Source organism: Protopterus annectens, chromosome 14.part0 (assembly GCF_019279795.1).
Source record: "Protopterus annectens isolate FY-2018-M chromosome 14.part0, PAN1.0, whole genome shotgun sequence".
In the NCBI taxonomy this organism is placed as follows: Eukaryota; Metazoa; Chordata; order Ceratodontiformes; family Protopteridae; genus Protopterus; species Protopterus annectens.
This window is the reverse complement of record NC_056748.1, coordinates 892,441,877-892,465,198: the sequence shown is the minus strand read 5'-3', so window position 1 is coordinate 892,465,198 and position 23,322 is coordinate 892,441,877. Positions and strand designations below refer to the sequence as shown.

The window sequence follows — 23,322 nt, the reverse complement described above, 5'->3', positions numbered from 1 at the left end:
CAACTGCAGCCTAACTACAGGCTTCATTCCAGCAGAGTGGAGAACTGACATTGTTGTCCCTTTGCACAAAGGTGGTGCCACTACTAATATGGGAAACTATCACCCCATCAGCTTGACAAGTCTGATCTGTAAAGTCATGGAGCATATTACTATAGATCTCATAAACAAGGATATAGGTAATCTCCAAGCACTCGACCCCACCCAATTCAGATTTGTTAGGGGCAGATCTTGCCTAGAGAACCTAGTTGACTTCTTTGAGACTGTCACCAAGGCTCTCGATAAAGGAAAGTCAGTACATACAGCTTACCTTGACCAGGCCAAGGCCTTTGACACAATCTCCCACTTGCACATCTTCGAAAAGCTAACACAACTTGTTAATCCCTATCTAGTCAGACGGGTGGCCAACTGGCTCACAGATAGGACTCACAAGGTCAAAATAAGTACTGCCACCTTTGACAGCAGACCTGTCACTAGTGTTGTTCCCCAGGGATCTGTCCTGGGACCCCTACTGTTTGGCATAAACTTCTCAGAGTTCCAGGCAAAGACATAGGGCCTGTGGCTGACCAAGTTTGTGGATGACCAAGTTGGGTGCTGTCATTGACTCCCAATTGATGTTAACATACTGCAAGAGGGTCTCACAGCTACAAATAACTGGTGCCAAAGTCATGGACTTAAGTTAAATGCAAAAAAATGTACTATCATACCATTTGGCAAAAACACGGCCCCTACTGATTGCCAGATCAATGGCAACCCCTTATGCACACAACCTGTGGCGAGAGACCTGGGTACTCAGGTTGACAACAATCTCACATTTGACCACCATGTGGCATTGGTGGTCAGAAAAGCCTTTTACTTGGTTCATCTTATAAGTAAAGGGATTGCATCCAGAAAAAAAGAGGTTATTACCTCTCTGTACTCCTCCCTTATTAGACCTATGATTGAGTATAATGCCCAGTTTGGTATGTACCTCTCCAAACACCTGCACCAACTGGAAAGACCACAAGAATACCTTGCAAAGAGAATCCATGGCCTCCAGCACCTATCATATGGGGACAGGCTTAAATCACTATCATTCTACTCGGTGTCATACAGACTGCTCAGAGGTGATCTGTGTCTTGCCTACAAGGCAATATTAGACCCTGCCCTACTAGAGATGCTCCACATCTGCAAGTCTAACTTCTCGCGCATTACCCACTCAGTAGGCCTAAATCTAATATGCAACATCAACAAAATCTGCTGGAGAGACAGGTTTGTCTCCCAGAGGCTGCCCCATCTCTGGAATAGACTTCCCATACATGTCAAACAGAGTACCTCACTGGCCCTCTTCAAATGCAACCTTGATGAGTGGATGGAAAACCATAAATTTGTCCCAAGGGGTTCCACCTTTGTCCCTCATTGACAGGTGCTGACTGAGGTTTCTTTTTGGGGATAAACTCTTGGCTCAACCTGTAAGGGCCCCAGGGCCATTAGCCTAGTAACCTCCTATGCTTCTATACCTTTCTACCAAATGGGGAAACAATCTATGCAGAAGAATATATCTGATGAGTAGAAGGCTTTATGATACTACTAAATCAATATTGGGTAATCCTGTGGATCTAGTGGTCTCACCTTCAATAACCACATCACCACAACAGTCAAGAAATCCTTCTATGTGGCACACCTCATCACTAAGGGCTTTTCATCCAGAAAAAAGGAGGTCATTGTCCCACTGTACTCATCCCTTATTAGACCCATTATAGAATACAACACCCCATTTGGAATGTACCTCTCAAGACATCTGCAACAACTGGAAAGGCCACAGAAATACCTCACTAAAAGAATCACAGGCCTAAAGCAGATGCCATATGCTGACCACCTTAAAAAACTCCAGCTATACTCTGTCGCATATCATCTACTCAGAGGAGATCTCTGCTTAACATACAAGGCCATGTCAAACCCAGAGCTGTTGGACATGCTACACTTAAAGAAATCCCAATCCCTCAGAGCCACATGCTCCAGGGATCTAAACCTTGTCATCACAATAAACAAAACATGCTGGAGGGATAGGTTCCTGACCCAGAGACTCCCCAGACTCTGGAATAGACTGGCCATACATGTCAAGCAGAGCACCTCTTTGGCCCTCTTCAAAAGGAACCCTGATGATTGGATGGGAGAAAGAAATTCATCCCGGGGATCACATCAGTCTCCCTGCTAGACAGGGGTCCAGGGAAGTAAATAGTGTGGGAAGAAATAGCCAGGGATTTGTTATGGCTAGGCTTGTATAGGCCCTAGGACTGATAGCCTAGTACCAACCTATAAACATATCATTAATGCCGAGGTGAATTTCTTGGTTTGTATTATTTACCAACATTCAGGAAGTTTGAAACCAGTTCCATCTCCATGACTAATTGGAAAACAGGAAGAATTCTGGTCTTTTCTGCCCGAGTTATTCTATTAGGAACATAATCAAAGGAAAATGGCTAAAAGTACACAGAAACCTTCCAGGCCATGACAGAGAGAATGTAGTTGCCATCAAATGCCCCTTGGTATACTGAATCAAGCAGAGGAGAGTACTGCATATTCCTTTGTGTGACAAAATAATAAGACATCTGAGGTCGTACTCCTGGAAGGCCGGACAGATCAGACTCCTTATTCTTGGCTCCAACAGAGTACAGGAACTGTAAAACAGAGAACGTCAGCCAAGCAAATTCACTTCCCCAAGATGTGAATTATTCTAAGATTTATGTCCTGGTCTGTGGCATCCTGTCAGATGCACAGCACCTGTGTATTTTTGAAGGATGTAAGAGCCTGGTCATTCAACCAGAGATAAAGTACAGTTTTAAATACTCTTCCATCGATTTAAGAAGAAAGACTACTATCCTTAGCTCCAGCTAACTTATGCACAGTCGCTTTTATTGGGGATCCCATTCCTCTGAATAGTAAATGATAGCTTCTTGGTCCACTCACTAGCAAAGTCTGTCACCTGGCCCAGTGACTGAGGTTGGACATCAAAAGTATGTCCATGACGATGCAATAGTTTTGAAGCCACTTATAACTCTCTGTCCACTGTAAGACCTCATCTTTGGAGGTATGCATGGGACTTAAGATCTTGATGTAAAGCCACAGATGTTCTAGAAGATCTAACCCCATACCTTTAACTTCAACTAATTTGCCAAGCCTAGAATGCGAACTCCATGAAGGATCGCCATGTGAGACTGGAGATTACTGGATGCAGTTTGCATTGGGGGCACAGCCACAGAAGGGATGAGTCTCACTGAAGTGAAGGGGCAGATATGTTCCTTGCAAGAACTGACTGCATGCCAACCTTTGGAATATAAACAGCAACAAATGTCGAAGCTTTAGTTAATCCAGTAGATATGAAAGAACAGAATGTTCAAATAAAAAACAAATCACCAGAACACAAGAGCAGACAAGTAATTTAACATAATCGCTAGTAAAAACTTTTGGCGAAAGTTTTTACTAGCGATTATATTAAATTACTTGTCCTAACTGCTTTTGTGTTCTGGTGACTTTTTACTTAGACCTTATGGGATATAGCAGGCATGCAAAGTGGAATGCTTTGGGCCTCAAGATTAAAATCCCAGCTCTCTGGGGCAAATGACATCAGTGCTTCTGCTGTTGTTCCATTACCCTAAAATGGAACGGATGGGCCACAGGGCTCTCACCTCCTGTGAATGGGCAAGTCAAGAGGGAAAGCACAAAAATGGTTCAGTGGTCATCCGCAGGAATGGGCACTGGTGACCATGTCTGGTACAACATATCAATAAATCAGCTATCAGACTTTGGCAAAAACTCCAGGGATGCTCTGTTAAACTTGTGCTTAAAGCAGAGTCTAATTTTAGTAAAATAAATTTATTGTGCAGCAGAAATGCCCAATGTTGAGTTGAAGCACTACAACAATTACTACAGTGAATAAATAAAGCTCAGAAATACTTTTGACATGTACAACACCTGCAGAATTAACAGACTTTACAGCAGTCACAAGACGAGTCTTCTTCCACCTTTCACCACTGAAAGCAGCTACTACAACAGGTCTATGTTCGGCGATCAAAAAATATTAAATTGAACGGCTGTACATTGAATGTTAACACTTTTAACGAACAGTGATGCCATCAAAAATAAATTCATCGAATGGCCATAGTTGGCCAACAAAGGGACTGCTATTTTATTTATGCAAAAGTACTTAACAGTGTTACAATCAGTTGACATGGATTTTCTTTTACAGTACTGAAGTTTTGCACTGTTGCTCTGCCTGCAAATGTAAAGTGCACTTGCAAATGATAGCTGCAGTTAAGCAGAAACAAGTGCAGAGGTAGTGGGTGTGGGAGCACGACCTTTGCCTTGCTGTTTAATCACACTTAAAAACTAACATCTTCAAATATTTTTTACCATAACAACTATTCCTAGCCAAAAGAATAAAAGTAGGGACTTGGATATCTGCCTCCCATTTTCCCTTAGTCTGTTATAAGGTAGATATTTTCCAACCTATCTTAAAGACTGTAAGTGAATGAAACAGTTACACTAAGTACATTATAGAATATTTTTCTACTCAGTACACTGGGAATAAAGTAAAGCTTCTGACCTAATTGTTAAGATAAGCTTTGGTGGTATTCTGACTTGCTTATTTATGGTCAATAGAATGAGTGGCTATGCACTGACCTACTAGAGTCTCTCTTGATAACTGCACTTTTGAATAATAATGTTTTAGATTTTTGTAGAAAAACGGCATATAACAGGTGATACGTGGTTACTTAAAATGCACAATGCTACTTGCATTTTATTTAGTTTTTACTTATTTGTTAAGCAAGTAAAATCAAACAGGCACATGTCCCATTTTTCAGATGCCACTCAAAAGAATGTATTTGGTTAAGTAACTTGCTTACAGTCGCACACTGAAGTATGAAAATCAAATTCGGGAATAAAGGATTAAACTCACTGGCACCACACACCCTTAGTGCTGAACTGGAATTACAAAGGGATATTTTCCAATTCTCATCTTCTGCTACCATTAATGTGTTTATCCATACTGACTTGTTGCATGATTCTGCCTTTCAGTTATTTAGATAGCTTATATATATATGTGTGTGTGTGTGTGTGTATATATACATATATATATATATATATATATATATATATATATATATATATATATATATAGGTCCAAAATGCTATACATGATTTCAGTAAACTTTCAAAAGTTCTGATATCCCTAAAGATCCAATATGCACACAATCAACAAGTTGGCTGTTAAGTGAGCCTAGCAGCGTTGTGGAGTATTAACTTTGAGAAGTTTATTAAGTCATCTTATCCTCTAAGCACCACAACAATGTACTTTGTAAGGAAAGTTGTACAAGAAATTATGTCCTGTAATATAACAATGTTCAGTTTCTACTAAAATAAAATCTGAGCTATTTATTTACTTTTATTTACTTTATTTGCAGTTTGTTAACAGGGATAGTCCATTGGGCCAAGATGAGCACTTTTTCAATGAAGGCCCTGGGAGAAAAGCTCCCTGTACATACATTTAAAACAAAAATCAACTTGAAAAAACAACAGAAATAATACAAAAAATATAAAAGTAGGAGCTTCAGAATTTGGTACCAAGATTACACAACTCTAAGTTACACAACTGCAATAAGAACAAATGTCAAATTTTAATAAGTGATAGCAACAAAGGATCTTTATAGTACACAAAATAATAGGTTTTGAACAACCCGAGATGATGAGTATTCAGTTATGGGTGGAATGATGATGTATACAATCTGCAAGGCATAAAAGGGAGTAATCAATGGTGAGAAAGAAGTGATAAGGAAAAGAAACAGAGTTGGTAGAGTTATGGGTGAAGAGGTTGGGGGAAGGGGGTTATTAGGAGTGGTGAGAACAGGAGCATTCCCAAGTTGAAGAGAGATAGGAGTGGTGAAAAGTTTTAAAAGAGAGGAGGTTCAGGGTAGTTCAGATATGGGGAGGAAGTGAGTTCCCTTTGTGTGCTAGAGAAAAAGACAGTAGAAGTTGCCCAGGAGTACGTAAGGGTTTGTACGCTTCATGTAGGATTCTGGTTATTGGGCCTAAGGGATCCATTAGGGAGAGGCATGCTGAGGATGGAGGAGAGGGAGAGGCATTGAGATGGCTTAAATATAAGCTTGTGAGAGGTAGAGAGCTAAATGTAAAGGAGATAGTTGGGGAGCTCTAGCCAGTTCAGGGAGCGTAGGGTGATGCAATGGTGGGAGGAGGATGTGGAGCTGGGCTCAAACTTGGAGATTTCATTGTAACAGGATGCCAATTTAGCCTTAAGGGAGGCTTGTGGATGAGAGAGGGACGGAGGCAGGTGGTAGAGAGGATAAGCTTACATGAAGGAAGCGGTTATGACGATAAAGCATTCCAAGCTTCTGGTGCATTTTCAAGTTGTTTTGGAGGTGAATGTCAAACTTTAGTTGCTCATCAATAAGGACACCAAGAGGTTTAGTGTAGGGAATGATTTTGATGGGAGTCATGTTTTGGTTTACTATAGAGGAGTAGTTTTTTGTCTATTTTGGTGTTTTTAGATGGGGAAAAGATCATAATTTTGGTTTTAGATGCATTGAAAAGCTAGGTGGTTGTTAAGCATCTATGTCTCAGTGACCTAAAATTACATTTCTTGCACAAGAGGAATCCAGTAGGCAAATTGTTCCCTGTTGAAGATCTTAATATAAATCAGATACTCTTATAGTCACAGATGTCTATGCTAAGCCATGCAAAATAAATTAACTACAGCATTCATATTAGCCATGTCAAAGCTGACAATGTAAACATAGTGGACATTTCTGCAGACATTCTGAATACCATTCCTGACAATTAAGCAGAAGTCTTCTCATAGTCTGTTGTGCCAATTGGCTTCGACACCAGCTGCATCAAGTAGTCTGAATATCTGAACATATGGCCTACATAATACATTACAGACAACCCCACAATTAGTGAAGAGCAAATTCTCTTTGTCAGATGGTCCATTTACTAGCAGTCATGTGCTAAGCAGGTACAACCATCTTTGTGAAAGCATAACAGCAGAGGCAAAATTGAAGCAAGCATTCTGCTTTGTTTCCATTTATCTGAAGGTAAATCTATCTAAACTTTAGATCCCACCCAAAGAATGTCATTTTCACACAGCAAATAAAATAAGAACACTGTGGTAAATGAGCTATGTTACAGTACTACCACACATGGTGGTAAAGAACTGAAGAAATTTGGCCTGGGCTTCCTCTGATAACACTACAGACAAATCTTGAAGGATGGCTAAGATTTCCAGACACTGAAAGCTTTCCCTATTGGAGAAACATGCACAACTTAAAATACCTGCAATCTAAGACTGTCTTAAACATGATTATGAATGGATGTATCAATGTTTACTCCATGCACACAATGAGCATGTGCACAATTTTCAAAGGTAATATATTTATCTTACAGAAAGAGACGTTCTACAATTACATTTTAAGGCATGGAGGCATATTAATGAAGGTTATGGTTACATATTTAGGTAGCGTTCTCATTTTTTTTTTTCAGAAAGACTGGTAAGCTGAATAGGTTGTTTGGTTAAGTATGTTATTTCCAAATATTTTTTTGAAGGGGAAGCTGGTGTACAATGTCAAAAATCCTACCAATGCCACAGCAATCCTAGCTCTTAGAAAAAGTTAACTGGTCTGAAACATATATTGCATCTGTATGCATGCATCACATATATATAATTTGCAGTTTTGTAAAAAGCACTTTAAAACATGCATTATTAATCTAGAATAAATATCTGACTTTTTTCAGCAATAGTTGCTTTATAATGAAGAAAGCCTTTTTGAGAGCTCTTTCTATAATACTGTGATTACACTAAATTTAAAAGATGTTAAGTAAATAAAGCAGTTTGTGGTGCTGTTTAAAATAGTCCAGAAAGATGATACACAAAAGCACACATTTAACCAACCTGTACATGCAGACTACCTATGCAAGTGTGCTTCTTACCTTTACATCAGCTGCAGCTTTTGGATCTTTCTTCCGCTGTCGCATCAGCCTTCGTCTTCGGTGTGTGTGATACATTTTTTCGGCAGCAGACCAAGATTTTGGTTTAGTATCCGGAGGAATTACAAAACCATACTCCCATCCTAGAGAGCAGATACACACATTAAAACTCTACTCCCTTTTTGTTTTGTAAAGATGAAAAAGAAAATGGTGAAGTAAAGCAACTCAGTTCAAGGTAGTAAATGAAGGATTTTTATTTTACTTGAGTTTGAACAGAAATCTAATCAGGTGAAGTTGAAAGAAAAGGATTACCAAGGGAAGGAAAATATGAATTAAAGGTAGTATAGCAATATGCCATTACTCATATAAAGGGTTACAGCTGCTTAATATAAAGCGGTATTATTAAACGAATAACAGAAGACTGGCACTAATGAGTAAAATACAGAACATCACTTGCTTTGCTTATTAGACTTTTAAATTACTAAGAGGTAAATGCAAACCCATTCTCATTCTATCAGCATTGGCCACCACTTTCTGGGATGCCCCTTGAGGATTGGTCAACTCTTTCTGGGATGCCCTTTGAGGTATGTAGCAAATATCCTTGTGAGAAAAATGCTGTCACCATTCATAATTAGAGAAAGGAAGGAATAACAAGAAATGTCAGCAGGTCAGTCAGGGATCGTAACAATCTGGTATAAAAGGAAGATTAAAACAAAAGTCTATACAGTAGGTTCAAACTCATCTGAAACTAAGGGGAGAACAGTCAGAATTCATTCAGGTGTAGACAAAAACTGTTCTTATTAAAAATTAACCAAATAACAGTTAGCAGGACATGGATTTGAGCTCATCAATCCCTCAACCCTGCCCCCAAAGTGATGCCAGTATCACTTTAACAACAATGGGTCTTCTGCAGTGGCCAGTGTGCCTAAGGACTGGTTAGAACTGCATGACAAAAATACCCCCACCAATTAGTTTCTCTTGTCCATGGATCTACCAAAGACTAGCAGACTTGAGGGCACATCCACATGGAAAATGGAATGCTGGGTAATGGTAGTCTGGCAGAACACGGTTTTCATTAATATCAACCTAACCTTTGGCACAGTTACACTAATTGTTAAATAAAACCCTTTTTTATCACTGTAAACACTGGTTTACTGGACTGAAATGAATAAAAAGCGAAATATCTACAACAAAGTATACACAGTGCTGTACAATGAAATGAGTACCATGTTAGAACAAAAACAAAACTAGCACTTTCAGTGGAATAAGATCTCTTCAAACACTGATTACCAACCAAATCAAAGGGTAAAAAGGTCACACAGACAAGCCATTCAGTAAAAACTGCAAGAAAAACCCAGCCATGTTAGAGTTTTCACTGTGTGATGCCTTAAACTTCCTGTAATGGAGGCCCATGCAATATATGCAAATGGCCCCTTAAGGACATCAAGTGTTTTAGCTACACTGTTTCTGAATGTCCATGATGTTTTTTTTTTTTAACTTTTTAAGTATTTATGGTTCCATACAGGTCAATAAAGCCAAAAACAAGATGAAAGTGGTGGAACCAACAAGCCCAAAAAATATAAATAGTATAAAATAAAAAGGCGTGGTGGCTAGAGAGTAAAAAAAAAACACTTTTATTTCCAATAAAATAAATAATTTAGGTAAGCGCTTTTGAGGCAACCCTCTTCTTCAGACCTTAATAAAAACTTCTGCAAGCATTCAGTTTAAATACAAATAACAACCAATAAAAACACTTAATGAGAATTAATGTGGCAAACCTCTTTTTCTTAAGAGAGGTTTTAAAGAAACAGCGCTGTTCAGGCCAGGAGAAACATAAGCCTTAAAATCAACAATCCATCTCAACTCTATCTATTCAGTTTCATTACGTAGATCTTCTTCTCTTAAGCTCTCATTAATTTTTTGTAAAACTAAGAATTTAAACTTGTGCTGTGTAGCATAATCTGATACATGTTTAGCCAGTGCATTTGTTGATTTATTACTACATACATCATTCAGATGTTCCATGACCCTCTCCTTCAACATACGATTAGTTTTGACTACATAAAATGCACTGCATAAGTTACACTTAGCAAGATAAACTATGTTCTTAGTACAACAGTCTGCATTGAAAGAAAATTCTACTGGTTTCAAGTGTATCGGATGCACAACCATACAGGTTGACCATATGTTGCAACAAATCTAGCAAGCCTTGCATGCATATGTCCCTTTGTGCTGTGAAATAAACCTTTCACTTGTTCTGTTGTTCTTATAACATAGCCGTTGCTTCAAATTCTTACTGTTTTTAAAACTAAAGCTGGCAGTGGACCCTACAACTCTACTAATTTGAGGGTCTGTGAGTAAAATACGCCAGTTCTTTTTAACTATCTCACAGGTCCTATTAACATCACTGGAAAAAGTTAAACACAGTCTATTCACCATCTTAGCACATTTTCTCCCTTCATCATGTACATTTGCAGGGAGTTCTTCAAAGAAATAGGGTCTAGTTATATTACTTTCAAGAGAGCTAACTTCTTGCATAGCTTTATCAATCTCATAGGCTTTGTAGCCCCTACTCATAAGATCAACACAAAAATTAATGAGAGCTTAAGAGAAGGAGATCTACATAATGAAACTGAATATATAGAGTTGAGATGGATTGTTGATTTTAAGGCTTATGTTTCTCCTGGCCTGAACAGCGCTGTTTCTTTAAAACCTCTCTTATGAAAAAGAGGTTTACCACATTAATTCTCATTGTTTTTATTGATTATTTGTATTTAAAACTGAATGCTTGCAGAAGTTTTTATTAAGGTCTGAAGAGAGTTACCTCAAAAGCGCTTACCTAAATTATTTTATTAGTAATAAAAGTGTGTTTTTTACTCTCTAGCCATTAAAATATTGGCAGATTCAATGCATAACAATGCAAAAATCAAAGGAGTAGATGTTTATGAACAATACGATTCTAAAGTAATGCTCTTTGCAGATGACATATTATTAACATTATCCAATACAAAAAAGACACTAGAAGAATTAGATATTTTAATTGACACATTTTACAGGACTTCATTTCAATAAATCAAAATCATTTTTTTTATTTTTAAATAAAAAAAAAGAATTGCAGACAAAGGGGAATCACATTATAGGGAAACAAAAATCTACCTTAAAATATCTAGGAATTGAGTTATGCAAGGATAATAATGAATTAGTCTCAAAAAATTAAATATCATCAATACAATTAAAATCTCTGTGGAAAAGTGGAATAAAATAATATTAACATTTGAAGACAGACTACAGTTAAGAAAAATGGTTTTTACTACCCAATATTCTACATATAGCTTTGGCAATACAACTGTTACCAGAAAGGAATATACTCAAAGAAATAAACTCATGCCTAATAAAATTTTTATGGTTTCCCAAAAGAAACACAATAGCTTTAATACATCATATCAGACCATGGAAACAGGGAAGATTAAACTGTCCTGATACAGAAACATATATAAAAACATCAGTATCTAAAACAATCTCAGATTGGATAAGTCCAAATTATTCTGCAAATTGGAAAGAATTACTAACTGTACAAAAAAAAATTTCAAATAGCAGATAAAAACAATTTGCCACGGTGCATATTATGTATTAGTATGCAATGTAACACAACTTAGCCCACTAAAACTCATATGATTAATTATTACATTTACTCATTTAGTAAAATTATTAATGCAAATATACATTTAAAAATCTTGTTTGATCTTTTAACACCATTCATAGTTACAAAGAGCTATCCACATAAAACATATAGAGAAACAATTAATTCCTGGGGAGGAAAAAAAAGGATTAGTTTGCTGGTTTCAATGTATCAAAGAATTAAAAGTTCTGGATATGCAAACAATAGAAACATACAAAATTCCACAACAAGATTGGCCAACTATGCAAAGCATTCTGACGTATTCGCAAGATTTATGCAGAATTAGTAATTCTTCATTTAAAGAAATACCTAAACTTACAAAATAACTATATGAAATCATATATAATGATTATGACATGGGAAATAGTATTTCGAAATTTTACAAGATACTGATAAACTATAAAACACCCAAATCATCATATTGGAATTGTATAACAAAAGGACACTCATTACAGCTAACTGAAGAAATGAAATCAAACATTTTATTATCAATAAAACATACATCCTTTACACAATACTGGAAAGTTTTTAATTGGAAATGCTTGCACAGAGCATTCTTAATTCCAGACAGAATTACTAAAATAAATTCTTTCACAAAGGAAATATGTTGGAGGTGTTAGCAAATACAAAATGCAGATTGGAATCATATTTCTTCGACTGTGTTAAAATTAAGCCATTTTGGAATGGTATTAAAAACTTTTTATAAGCTTTATTTAATGAATTGTTTAACTTATCTAAAGCTCTAGTATTATTAAATGTGTACAGAGGTCCGCATTTGACAGAGTCAAATATGTATCTAGTATGGACAATACTTGCAATCGCAAGGAAGTGTATAATAAGAAGATGGAATACAAACACAATACCGATTTTGGAAGACTTCTACAACCTACTGAAGACCACTGCATTGTTGGAAATTAAAATTAAAGAATTTAAGGATTCATCCTAAGCCATTTATTAACAATCCATGGATAAAAGCCTTATCATTGATTGACACTTTACAATAACTGAACAGACATACTCTGATAACTGGATTGCTATACCTATAAAGTAATTGTACATATTGACCTCTGTTATAGTGTCAGGCTTATGTAAATAGTGCACATAGTTATTTAAGATGTTATACATGAATACTATGGAATTTATTCAACTGTATTTGAAAAATAAAAAAAAAATTTAAGAGAGCAAAAACAATCAGGTTAATTGGTTATAGGAGCATAAGTGTTGCAAAAGGCCAACTGTATTGCAGGGACTTGACGTCAGACACACTTACCATACTATAGTGACATGTCAGCCATTTAAAGTGCAGGGGCCCATGTAAACTACACAAACTCTATGGCAGGCACATGTGCCAGTCACATAGACTGTACTGCAGTGACACATGCCCTAAGTGTGGTGTTAAATCTGAAGCACTTACTGAACTGTAATTTGCTTTGGTTCACTTAGGTCACTAACAAACTGGACTGTGCATCTATTTTTTTACTTGACTATATTGTGTCTTATTAATCATATTTTACTTTAAGTCTATTTATTTATCATACTCTGGTTATGTTTACACAACTAAGTGTTATATAAAACAAGATTAGTGTTGGCATATGAGCAAAACAATTAGTAGTTTTAGAAGGTACTAAAGGATTTTGTTTTACAGTGTTGGTGAAGAGGAAATAATTTTCAAATAATCCATTCTCCCTGAGGCTGTGTAACTTTGCTGGTGTTATAAGTAAGGTAGTGTAGTTAGGAGACACAAGGGACTTGCCACCACAGTGTGGTTTACAGTTGTAAGATGTAATTCCTGCCTCTATGTAGTGACTTGTTTAGTGCCCATAGCAAAATTGACAAAGTAAAACACTAATGAAATGGGATAAGTTATGTTAAAGTACACCTGATTATATTGCAGTACTATTAAAATTACTGCAGCTCGCCAATTTCTGCAAGGCTTGTGTCCAGTAAGTATTTTGCTATCAGTATGTTTATTTGACAATGAAAAACAAGTTATAAATAAATCTAAGAACTCCGGGATAAAGAGAAAGCAAATGTGGTGTTAACCACTAAGAGACAAGAAGGAAGAGGTAGTTACACATTTAAGCAGGTAAGTAAATATCTAATTTTAACGAAGATAACTGAAGTCCGAACCGGACCTTTTCCATTAGTATAACTGATTTACGGGCATGGCATGCTGGCCAAACATGTATAATTAATCATATTTTACTTTAAAGTCTATTTATTTATCATACTCTGGTTATGTTTACACAACTAAGTGTTATAGCAAAACAAGATTAGTGTTGGCATATGAGCAAAAAAATTAGTAGTTTTAGAAGGTACAAAAGGTTTTTGTTTTACGGTGTGGGTGAAGAGGAAATAATTTTCAAATAATCCATTCTCCCTGAGGCTGTGTAACTTTGCTGGTGTTATAAGTAAGGTAGTGTAGTTAGGAGACACAAGGGACTTGCCACCACAGTGTGGTTTACAGTTGTAAGATGTAATTCCTGCCTCTATGTAGTGACTTGTTTAGTGCCCATAGCAAAATTGACAAAGTAAAACACTAATGAAATGGGATAAGTTATGTTAAAGTACACCTGATTATATTGCAGTACTATTAAAATTACTGCAGCTCGCCAATTTCTGCAAGGCTTGTGTCCAGTAAGTATTTTGCTATCAGTAGGTTTATTTGACAATGAAAAACAAGTTATAAATAAATCTAAGAACTCCGGGATAAAGAGAAAAGCAAATGTGGGTGTTAACCACTAAGAGACAAGAAGGAAGAGGTAGTTAGACATTTAAGCAGGTAAGTAAATATCTAAAGCTTAACAGGGTGTTAGGTGGGAAGGTAAGAGTGCAGACTGATGCATAACTCAAAAAAGGGGAAAGGAAGGTAGAGGCTATAGAAAACTGGAGAGAAAGTAAAGACATTAGAGAACGTATATATAGTAACTCATGAAAAACAGACAGAAGTTAATAAGTGACTAAGAGAGAGAAAGAGATGAGATACGCTTACTACTAGTATTATGATACAGAGGTTCGCCTGAAACATTGAACACACTGTATTTATGAGTTCCTGCAAACTGTGTGTGAAAACCCTTGCCAGAGTTATAAGTTGTACAGTACTTGGTGGTATGTATGGTCTGGGTCTCTCATACTTGTAATCTATTTTCTTTTCACCTCACTGAGACAAAGTTGTCAGAACTATCCCATAGCTTAAATTATCTGATTTATCAGAAGAACCCATATGCACGGATGTATTTAAGAAGACTTGTTAAGGTTATGACAGTGGCTGTTAAAGCCATCTTTGTGGGAGTACTATATAAAAGGCATGGGTTAATAAAATAACTGGACTAGTTTTGGATAACATAAATGGATCAAGGGAAAGTAAAGATGTTTCTGTATTAACAGTTTGCACTGTGTTAGTAACAGTGCAGGGGACATATCAAATGTAGCAAAAAAAAAAAAAAAAACTTCTGCATAACTATACAACAGGTTTTATAGGTTGTGCTCTGCTCTGAACGGAGGAACATCAAGTGTTGTACTTTGAAATATAAGTGCAAAAATAATTTAAATTTCCTTGACAGAGAAAAAAATGTATTTAGAAAACCCCAAAAGTGGAAACAGTATACTTGTTCTGAGGATAAGTTATGTTGGGAAGCAGGGCTCATTGTTTACAAGCAACTTCTTTACACTAACAATTAATGCTACTAATGCACATTTTAGGAAATGAAAACAGACTACTGAAATGACAGACCTCAAAAGGTGTGACCGTTGAAGTTAGGAGACAGACAAAGGACTTAAGAAAACAAAAACAAATCAGGTTCCTAGAAATGTTTTCATAGCAAGGTGCAGAACAATCTAGTGCCCTAAGAAAGGGCAAGTATACAATGGTAAGGAATGGAATGCAATGCAGTAAGAATGCCACTGCAAAGTTTCTGGAAAATTAGAGGACACAGGTAAGAGCCAATATTTGAAACAATCAATGTGGCCAGAATCCATAGCATGCACTTTGTTTCATGAATGATGATATTCTGAAAATAGGTTTTGACAGGCTGCATGACTTCTGTAAAGATGGCCACCCAATCTGCAGAAACAACCGACGGAAAAATATCACAAAAATCACTATCAACTTAAAAACAGCTACAGCAATAAAATATTTCTTCAAGACCTTCGACATCTGCTTAGCAACTTTTAATAAACAGCAGTCAATCACCTATCTGAGTAGCTGAAACACTTGTGGATAGGTGGCCCACCCAACAGACAATAACTGATTATTGCTGAGCTGTGCAAATACATCTGCTCTGTTCATTTAACACGTTAACATGGAATGCTGTAGACTTCCTATAGAAGTCAATGTGTATTATGTGGCCAATAGCCATATACACCTATGCTGCTCTGCCAGAATCTTGCATAAGGAATTTTATGGCTCACTATACTAAACAACTTCTTAGATGGCACAGTTCCCCATGATGCACACAGATATAATTTAAACAGGCTGCATCCACACAATGATGCATTTGCATTTGGCTTGAAAATACTGAGCAGTCTCCATACTTGTCACTTGCAAATCATTACGTCAGTGCAGACATGTTTTATGAATCACTTTCTCCTTGCATACTACACAGGGACGAATAACAATGATATAATCACATATGAAGTGATCAAATTACGAAGTTATACCAGATGTTACATGTACAAGGACTACATGTTTCTGACCTCACAGAATGGGGAGGAAAGGGAGGGGTTAATTTAGTGTTATGAGTACAGACCAAATTTAGCAACTCTAATCTCTAGCATAGTTGCCATAAAATAAAGGCACAGTGCTTTTTCAAAGGGCACCAACTACGGAACTTTATGAACCACCAAAGGAAGTATTTTTTCTTACTAAATAAGTATTATATTACTGCAAGTACTTGCACCTGTTACTTACTCAGACAATATGTGCTCTTTGATGGCAATTTGAGCTTTGCTTCTTTTTATTATTACTTTTCTAATAAAAAGGACATTTATATAACTCACATTAATTGTACAAAAGGGGGGCAGTGTAGTTTAATGCACTAGGGAAATCCACTTTGGCATTTTAGTTTTTAAGAATTGTTTTTGTGCAGTGAACATTTTTACATACACTAGTTCTTAAAATATATCCAAGACATAAGCTGCAATGGAGCCTTGAAGGGTAAAACGTTTTGAAGGATGGTACCAAAATGTGTACTATGAAATCTGTTGCTCACAATTAAGGTTGTGGAGTTGTGGCAGGGGGAAAAGTAATGGACAGGAAAGAGTTCATTCAGAATATGAAGGGCATATACAATCCGAAAAAATAAAACAGAGAGGGAGATTGCAACAAGCTGGACACCTAGCAGGGGCACTTTGTGAAAGTAGGGTAGAGGCACCTTCAAACCTGCTGGTAAGTAGGCACCTGATAATGAGGAGCATTTTGACATTAGTCAAAAGTTACAGTTTCATTATGGGAGCTAGTCATGAAAAGCTGGTATAATAATTAGTTGTGATATTTGCAAAACACAAACAATAAAGGTGAATGGGACAGAGGGATATGATATAGTATGCCTTGCAGTGCTGTGTGCAGGTCACCTAATACAAATCAAAGACAAAAGGCTAAATAAATGCAGGAGTTTACTGAATAAACAGACAGTTACATATGACACTAATTCATATTATGTCTGGGATAAGGGGATTATCAATTATAATGATATTAAATTAGCAGAATAAATACCAACTTCAGTCTCACCATTTTCTTATATGCTTTCTTTATATTGATAATGATGTGTTTGACTTCCAACTAAATCCATAGCCAAGAATCCCTCAATGACACTTCAACCTTTTGCACCTACCGGTATTAATTTTAAGCTTCTCTGCTTAATGCTGGTGCACACCTCATTTGATTGATTTGCCACCATCTTTCTGCGTTTGTAGATTAAAATCCAGGCCTTTAAAGACCTAGTGCAGATACGACACCTTTGTTTAAAGACTCCACCCTGCCACATTATCCTCATTACTCATCTCCACAGCTATAATTTTATTAGACTTAATTAGAAATTCATTCAGTTTATCCCTGTCCATTAGATTCTAAATATGAGGGAATGTTCCAATCACAAATTAAAGGTATTTAAAATTCTGGTATTATCTCAAATGTCTCTTCTGTGTGTGTGCATAAATTTCACATTTAGATAAGATTGTTTATGATTTAGTATCACATATAAATAACTTTTACTAGGTTTAGGTCAGACTAGTAAGGATAGCTCCTAAATTAGTATTAGACTCACCGAACATCACTTTGAATGCAAGTTCAGCCCTTCGTAATCACTAAGGTCAACACAAAGGGTCATCATCACAAGTTCAGACTATCTCAAGACCAAATAATTAACAAGCATGGAAAAAAATAGAGCCCTAAAGCAGAGTCTTATGGAAAACATCTCACAGTCATAGAAGTAGATTTGTTATCACCGACATCAGCTGGTCTTGGGAAAAAAGTTATTTGATTCAAAATACTGCATGATGAATTGTCTTAGAAGACAGTTCCACTTGTATACAAAACCACTTGAGTTACCCTCTGCAAGGCCTTAGTTGCTTACAATACTAGGTTAAATATAAACACCACTGAGGTTATTGCAGCTTGGAGAATTTGATATACAACTCTTGTTACCATTTTCAACTGCTACACTGAATTTTTCATCACCCAACACCTCAACACTATCCCATTACATGACATCCCATAACACACTAAACACAATCCCCTCAGTTTCCCTCCTCTAAACTATTCCAACACCTTCCTCCTCCTATTTCCAGATCACCCATGAGAATTCTACACTTACACTTCCTTTTACTACCTGCAAACTACTTCCACTAATGTTTATAACTTAAACTCTACTACCTTGTCTCAACACTACTTTGGGCCATCTTTCCAGCTACCAAAACTCTCCCACAGAAAGTATGCAACCCCAGTTAACCCATTCCCATCAAATAAGATCCTGCTGTCACCCTATCTTTATCAATGGACATATTCCAACCTTATTACCTACAGACCTACCAAGAAAAAAAACAATACCTACAAAAACTGCAATAAAACCTAACCTAAATCTTCCACAACCAGCTATACAACCAGCTGTGCATAACTATTTCACCTCCAAAATTAGTGGATATATCCACCCAACCCTGGCCTAAAAACACCAATACCTCAAACTTTTCAACAATGAGCACATCCACACACACATAATTAAAACATCTCATTTCTAAATATGAGCCTATGCAATAAAACTAAGAATTTCATGTATGAAATACTACATACTCCCCAGACATAGTAATAGCTACAGAAACATGGTATAAAAAAAAGAAAAAGAAATGACAATGAAGTAACACTCCTGGACTTTAATATTCTAGGACTTGACAGGAAAAGCAAACATGCAGGGGCCATAACATTCCTCTAGAACATCTGACAGGGTCTATATTACATTGACGAATGCTTAAATGGTCGAATCTCTAAAGGTCGACCTAAGGCTTGCCCCCCTGCTTACTCCCTTTAGTTTTTTTTTGTTTTACTTTTATTTCTTTTTTTTTAATTTTTAAAGATATTCAAACACTTAAATGTTCGCTCTCTAAAGGTCGACCTTTAGAGATTCAAACATTTAAGCATTTATCTAATATAGACCCAATCTGACAGGTAGAGATGTAGATTTGTTATCCCTGACATTTTCTGTTCTTGGGGTAAAACTGTAGAATGGTTCACAATACTGCAAGATGAATTGTCTTAGAAGATAATAATCTTCTTCCACTGGGTACACTCTGCTTTACCCTTCTGAATAAGGATTAAAAGGTGAGGGACAGACCAACAAGATGATTTTGTCATATGAGGCCATGGCATCACAGGTAGAAGATGAAATATAATAATCTAAACTGTTTCATCAGAACGGACATGCTGAAACCTAGCTTCACTACTATATACGGTTTAAAATTTTTTTGATTTTGAATAGCACTGATTTGAAGAAGCATTGACATACTAAACTCCTTGCTCTAAAATACTATAACTAGAGACCTGCGATTTCTCATTATTACTGCTATGTAAACTTGGCATGGGTACACAGGGGTTGCTCAACCAGTCCTTCTCATAATTACACTGCTGCTCTTTAGCAGGAACTGATTTAATGTCAAAGCTATAAACAATATCAAAGTGATACCTTATTGACTTATTTTCTTACTACAATAATACCCCTCAGAGGTCAGAGGAACAGAGGATTAGTAGCTTTCCAGTAACTACCTAACTCAAACTTGTAGAAAGAAATCTCCAAGGTGGTCATCATTCATTTCATCAGGAATTATGCTTCAAATAATAAACTTTCTTAGGGAAGACATACCACTACACATGAGAAACTGACAGCTATTAACACAAAAGAATGAAGCCACTTTCAAAACATGAATTAAAGGTAATATGACAAATGAGCTTTGAAGGCACAGAGGGATGAAGCCCTGGCTACAGCCCAGGTGACCAGAGTTTGATTGGTAGTTCACGTGATACAGATGCTGCTGCATACCACAACATTCTCATACAGGAAGGGCAGCAATGAAAATGCCTGTATTGTGGGTAAGCATTGGGTTCACTAAGCCAACAACTGGTAGTAGTCTTCAAAGGAGTTATGCAAAAGCATGCAGTTGCATGGAGAAGGCATTGTGGGCCTCCGAGGTGGAGAATATTGCAAACCTGGACAGTACAAATTCCCTCATTGCCAGGATGTCAGCAAAGGCATGATTACCTGAATGATACCCTTTTCAAGAGAGGACTCACCCTTTCTGGGTGCAATTCCAAGGAAAAGAAACTGGTTCTCAGCAACAGGGTCAAAACTTAGAGAGAAAAAAACAAACCTGACAAGCAAGGTCCATGTCAACTGAATGAAAAGCAATGCACTGCAAGTTATAACACCGAATGTACAATGTTGAAATTTCTAAATGGTGACATTTTAAAATCTGATACCTACTCCTGTACATGTGCTTCTCCTTGCAGGCCCATGCTTATTTGTATTTGTGTACCGAGACAGAGCACTGATCACGAATGACCAACTGCAGGCTCAGCCTGGGTTAAATGCCCAGTAACACAGAAGCATACATATAGGAAGAGGTTATTAAATGTGAAACATTCAAACAATTGCAGAATATTCAAAGGTAACAGCAATTCAAAAGCAAATGTAACATATACATAAAGAAAGTACTGTAGCAGGGCACTTAGCTTTAAGAGGCACGTGTTAAAGAGGAAGGAGAAACTGTGAATGAAAGTTAAACAGGAAAGTAAGCTGAAGAAAATATAGTCGGTTTTGATAATAAAATCAAACAATGCACAGTGGTTGCTATCTGATTATTAGTAATCACCTGATTTTCAAGAGCAGGGCTGATTCACTGGAGTTACACAAGACCAGTTTGGTGCTCTCAAAAACTAGGTGCAAGCAGTAGAGATTATTTGAATAAATAGGAGGAGGATGAGAGGTACTCTATTATTAGGGTCTTCCTATTTGGAGGGTTCTTTATGGGGCATGCCCTTTATCTGAGTATCCACATTTATGCTGCTTTTTTTTTTAGATAGTTTTCAGATCTCTCTTTAAGAAATGAGTAGTCAGTGAATTCAACTAAGTCCTTGGGAAGTGAATCCCATAGTTTGGGGGTCAGGATTGAAAAGACAGAACATGTATAGTTTAACTTGAATGAGGCGACTTGTTAAGGGGCAAGATGGGAGCAGTCATCATACAGGAATGCTTTGAAAAGAACAGAGCCAAGAACAACACTGGTTCTGCCTTGTACGGGGAGTCACAGCCTCAGAGTAATGATAATTTCAGGAGGAGACTGAAATGAAGGGGCAGATTTAAGTAGACAGAGTGTGAAGGGTAGTAGAGGTTTTGACAGAGGTGGAGTAATGTAACAGGAAGCAGTACGCAACTTGTGCAGTAAGGATGGCCTTGCCTGCAGCTGGTCTGGCAAGGTAAGAGTGAAGTTGAGAGATTTTATTGGCAAAGAAAGGGAGGTATTTCACAATGGCTCTCAGCTTTTCAATGTGTTCTTAGAGATTATGGGAATGTTCAAGCCATAAGCCCAGACATCTAAAGGACACACTGGCTCTGATGGGGCTATTATTACACTCTGCAGTGTAAAGAACAAATCCAAGACATTCTGAATCAAAATGTTTCTAACATCCAAGACACTTTTTATAAAAGTATCAGTAAGTGTCTTTTGGAGCTGAGCCAATTATAAAGAGAGTGTATGTTTTTTGAAGTAGAGATTTAATAAATTCTGAGACGGATCAGATCACTCGAGATGAACATATCAGCATACAATAGTGGAAGATGGTGCAAGTATACGGAGAGGTTATTCATGAACACAGAGAACACAATAAAGGCAAGAAGAGAGTCTTGTGGAACTCCTGACTGGGTGTTGGCAAGATGAAATAGATTACACCCTATTTTTACCCTAAAAGATCTAATGGAAAGGAGGTCTTCAAACCCACTTGGTGGAATCAAGGCTGATGCCTATGTTTTGAAGGTAGAAAAGAAGAAATGAGGGATCAACCATATCAAAGGCTCAGGCTAGATCAATAAACACAGTACCGGTCAGATTCCCTTTATCCATATTGGATAAAATGTCAACAGTCAAAGCGCTTCTCCTTGCCCCAAAACCATGCTGCTTCCTTCACAGCAACTGATACTTTTAGCATTGCTTTCAAAGTTTCTCTAACAGTTGAGTAGTACTGTTTGTAGACTGCTTGATAAATGCTATATTTACCACCAAAGAAACAATAAGTGCTATTAAATACAATTGGGGAAGACAATAAATGGAACTGTTTTACCATTTAGCAGACTGAAGATATCGGTTTATTAGTAAAGTTTCAAAAACAACACAGAACAAAGTGCAAATAAGTCAAAAGTTGGATCTGGTAAAATGGCAACGTCCTACCTTTTTCATCCACAGCTCTGTTAATGTCATATGACCAGGCATCACTTTCCCACTGCCATCCTGGAGGGCAATCAATTTCACCTGGTGGTGCAGACTTTTCTCCATTCTTTACAAGAAATGAAAAAGAAAATGCAGTTACTCCTCCCATGCCTTTAAAGCATTAATTAGAATGAAAACATATCTGTAGGATGCAACAAGATCCTCTGCGTGCACTATTTATAAAAAATGACTAAAGAGAACTGCTTTATTTTTCAGCTTTATGGCATGCAGTAATGAAACTGTCTATAACCTAGATGCCTTACTTTGATTAACCCAAGTACTAGTGGAGCTGGCTAAGGGATAAATAGAAATGTTAAGGAAGACCCTGCTCCTCTCTCTCTCAGGTGGGAGGGGGTGTGGCAAATAGCAAAGGATGAAGATTCCATTCTACATCTCTGGTGGAGGTAATTGCTTTCAAGGGTAGCAGAGTCTTTAGAGAGGGCTAAATCACTTAAGGAACTGCCCTGCAAAGGCCACTGTATACCTACATCTTGAGTGTTAACAGGCATGTGCACTGACCCCCCCTCATTCTCCATTAAAATGAATACAAAAACAGTGGCGCTTGCCCATCACTTCAAAGGGAGTGAATGGGCTTGCAGGGGTGTTGTCCTTGAAAAATGACTGGATTACTACACAAATGAATTCTAAAAAGCTTTTGCAAACTTTTTATAAAAAGATAGTCCAACACTATTCATAGAATG

General features: G+C 37.1%; 1 protein-coding gene across 1 annotated transcript in view; it reads right to left on the bottom strand.

Annotated features, from left to right (window-relative positions):
* The window catches only part of LOC122788744 (myoferlin-like), a gene marked incomplete at its 5' end in the record, with an annotated part of 518,429 nt that extends 495,741 nt beyond the window's left edge, over positions 1–22,688 (bottom strand). Inside the window, 2 exon segments of the mRNA XM_044055638.1 lie at positions 7,981–8,120; positions 22,583–22,688. Of these exon segments, the coding sequence (XP_043911573.1) occupies positions 7,981–8,120; positions 22,583–22,688 (246 nt within the window).
* Between the last annotated feature and the right edge of the window lie 634 nt (positions 22,689–23,322).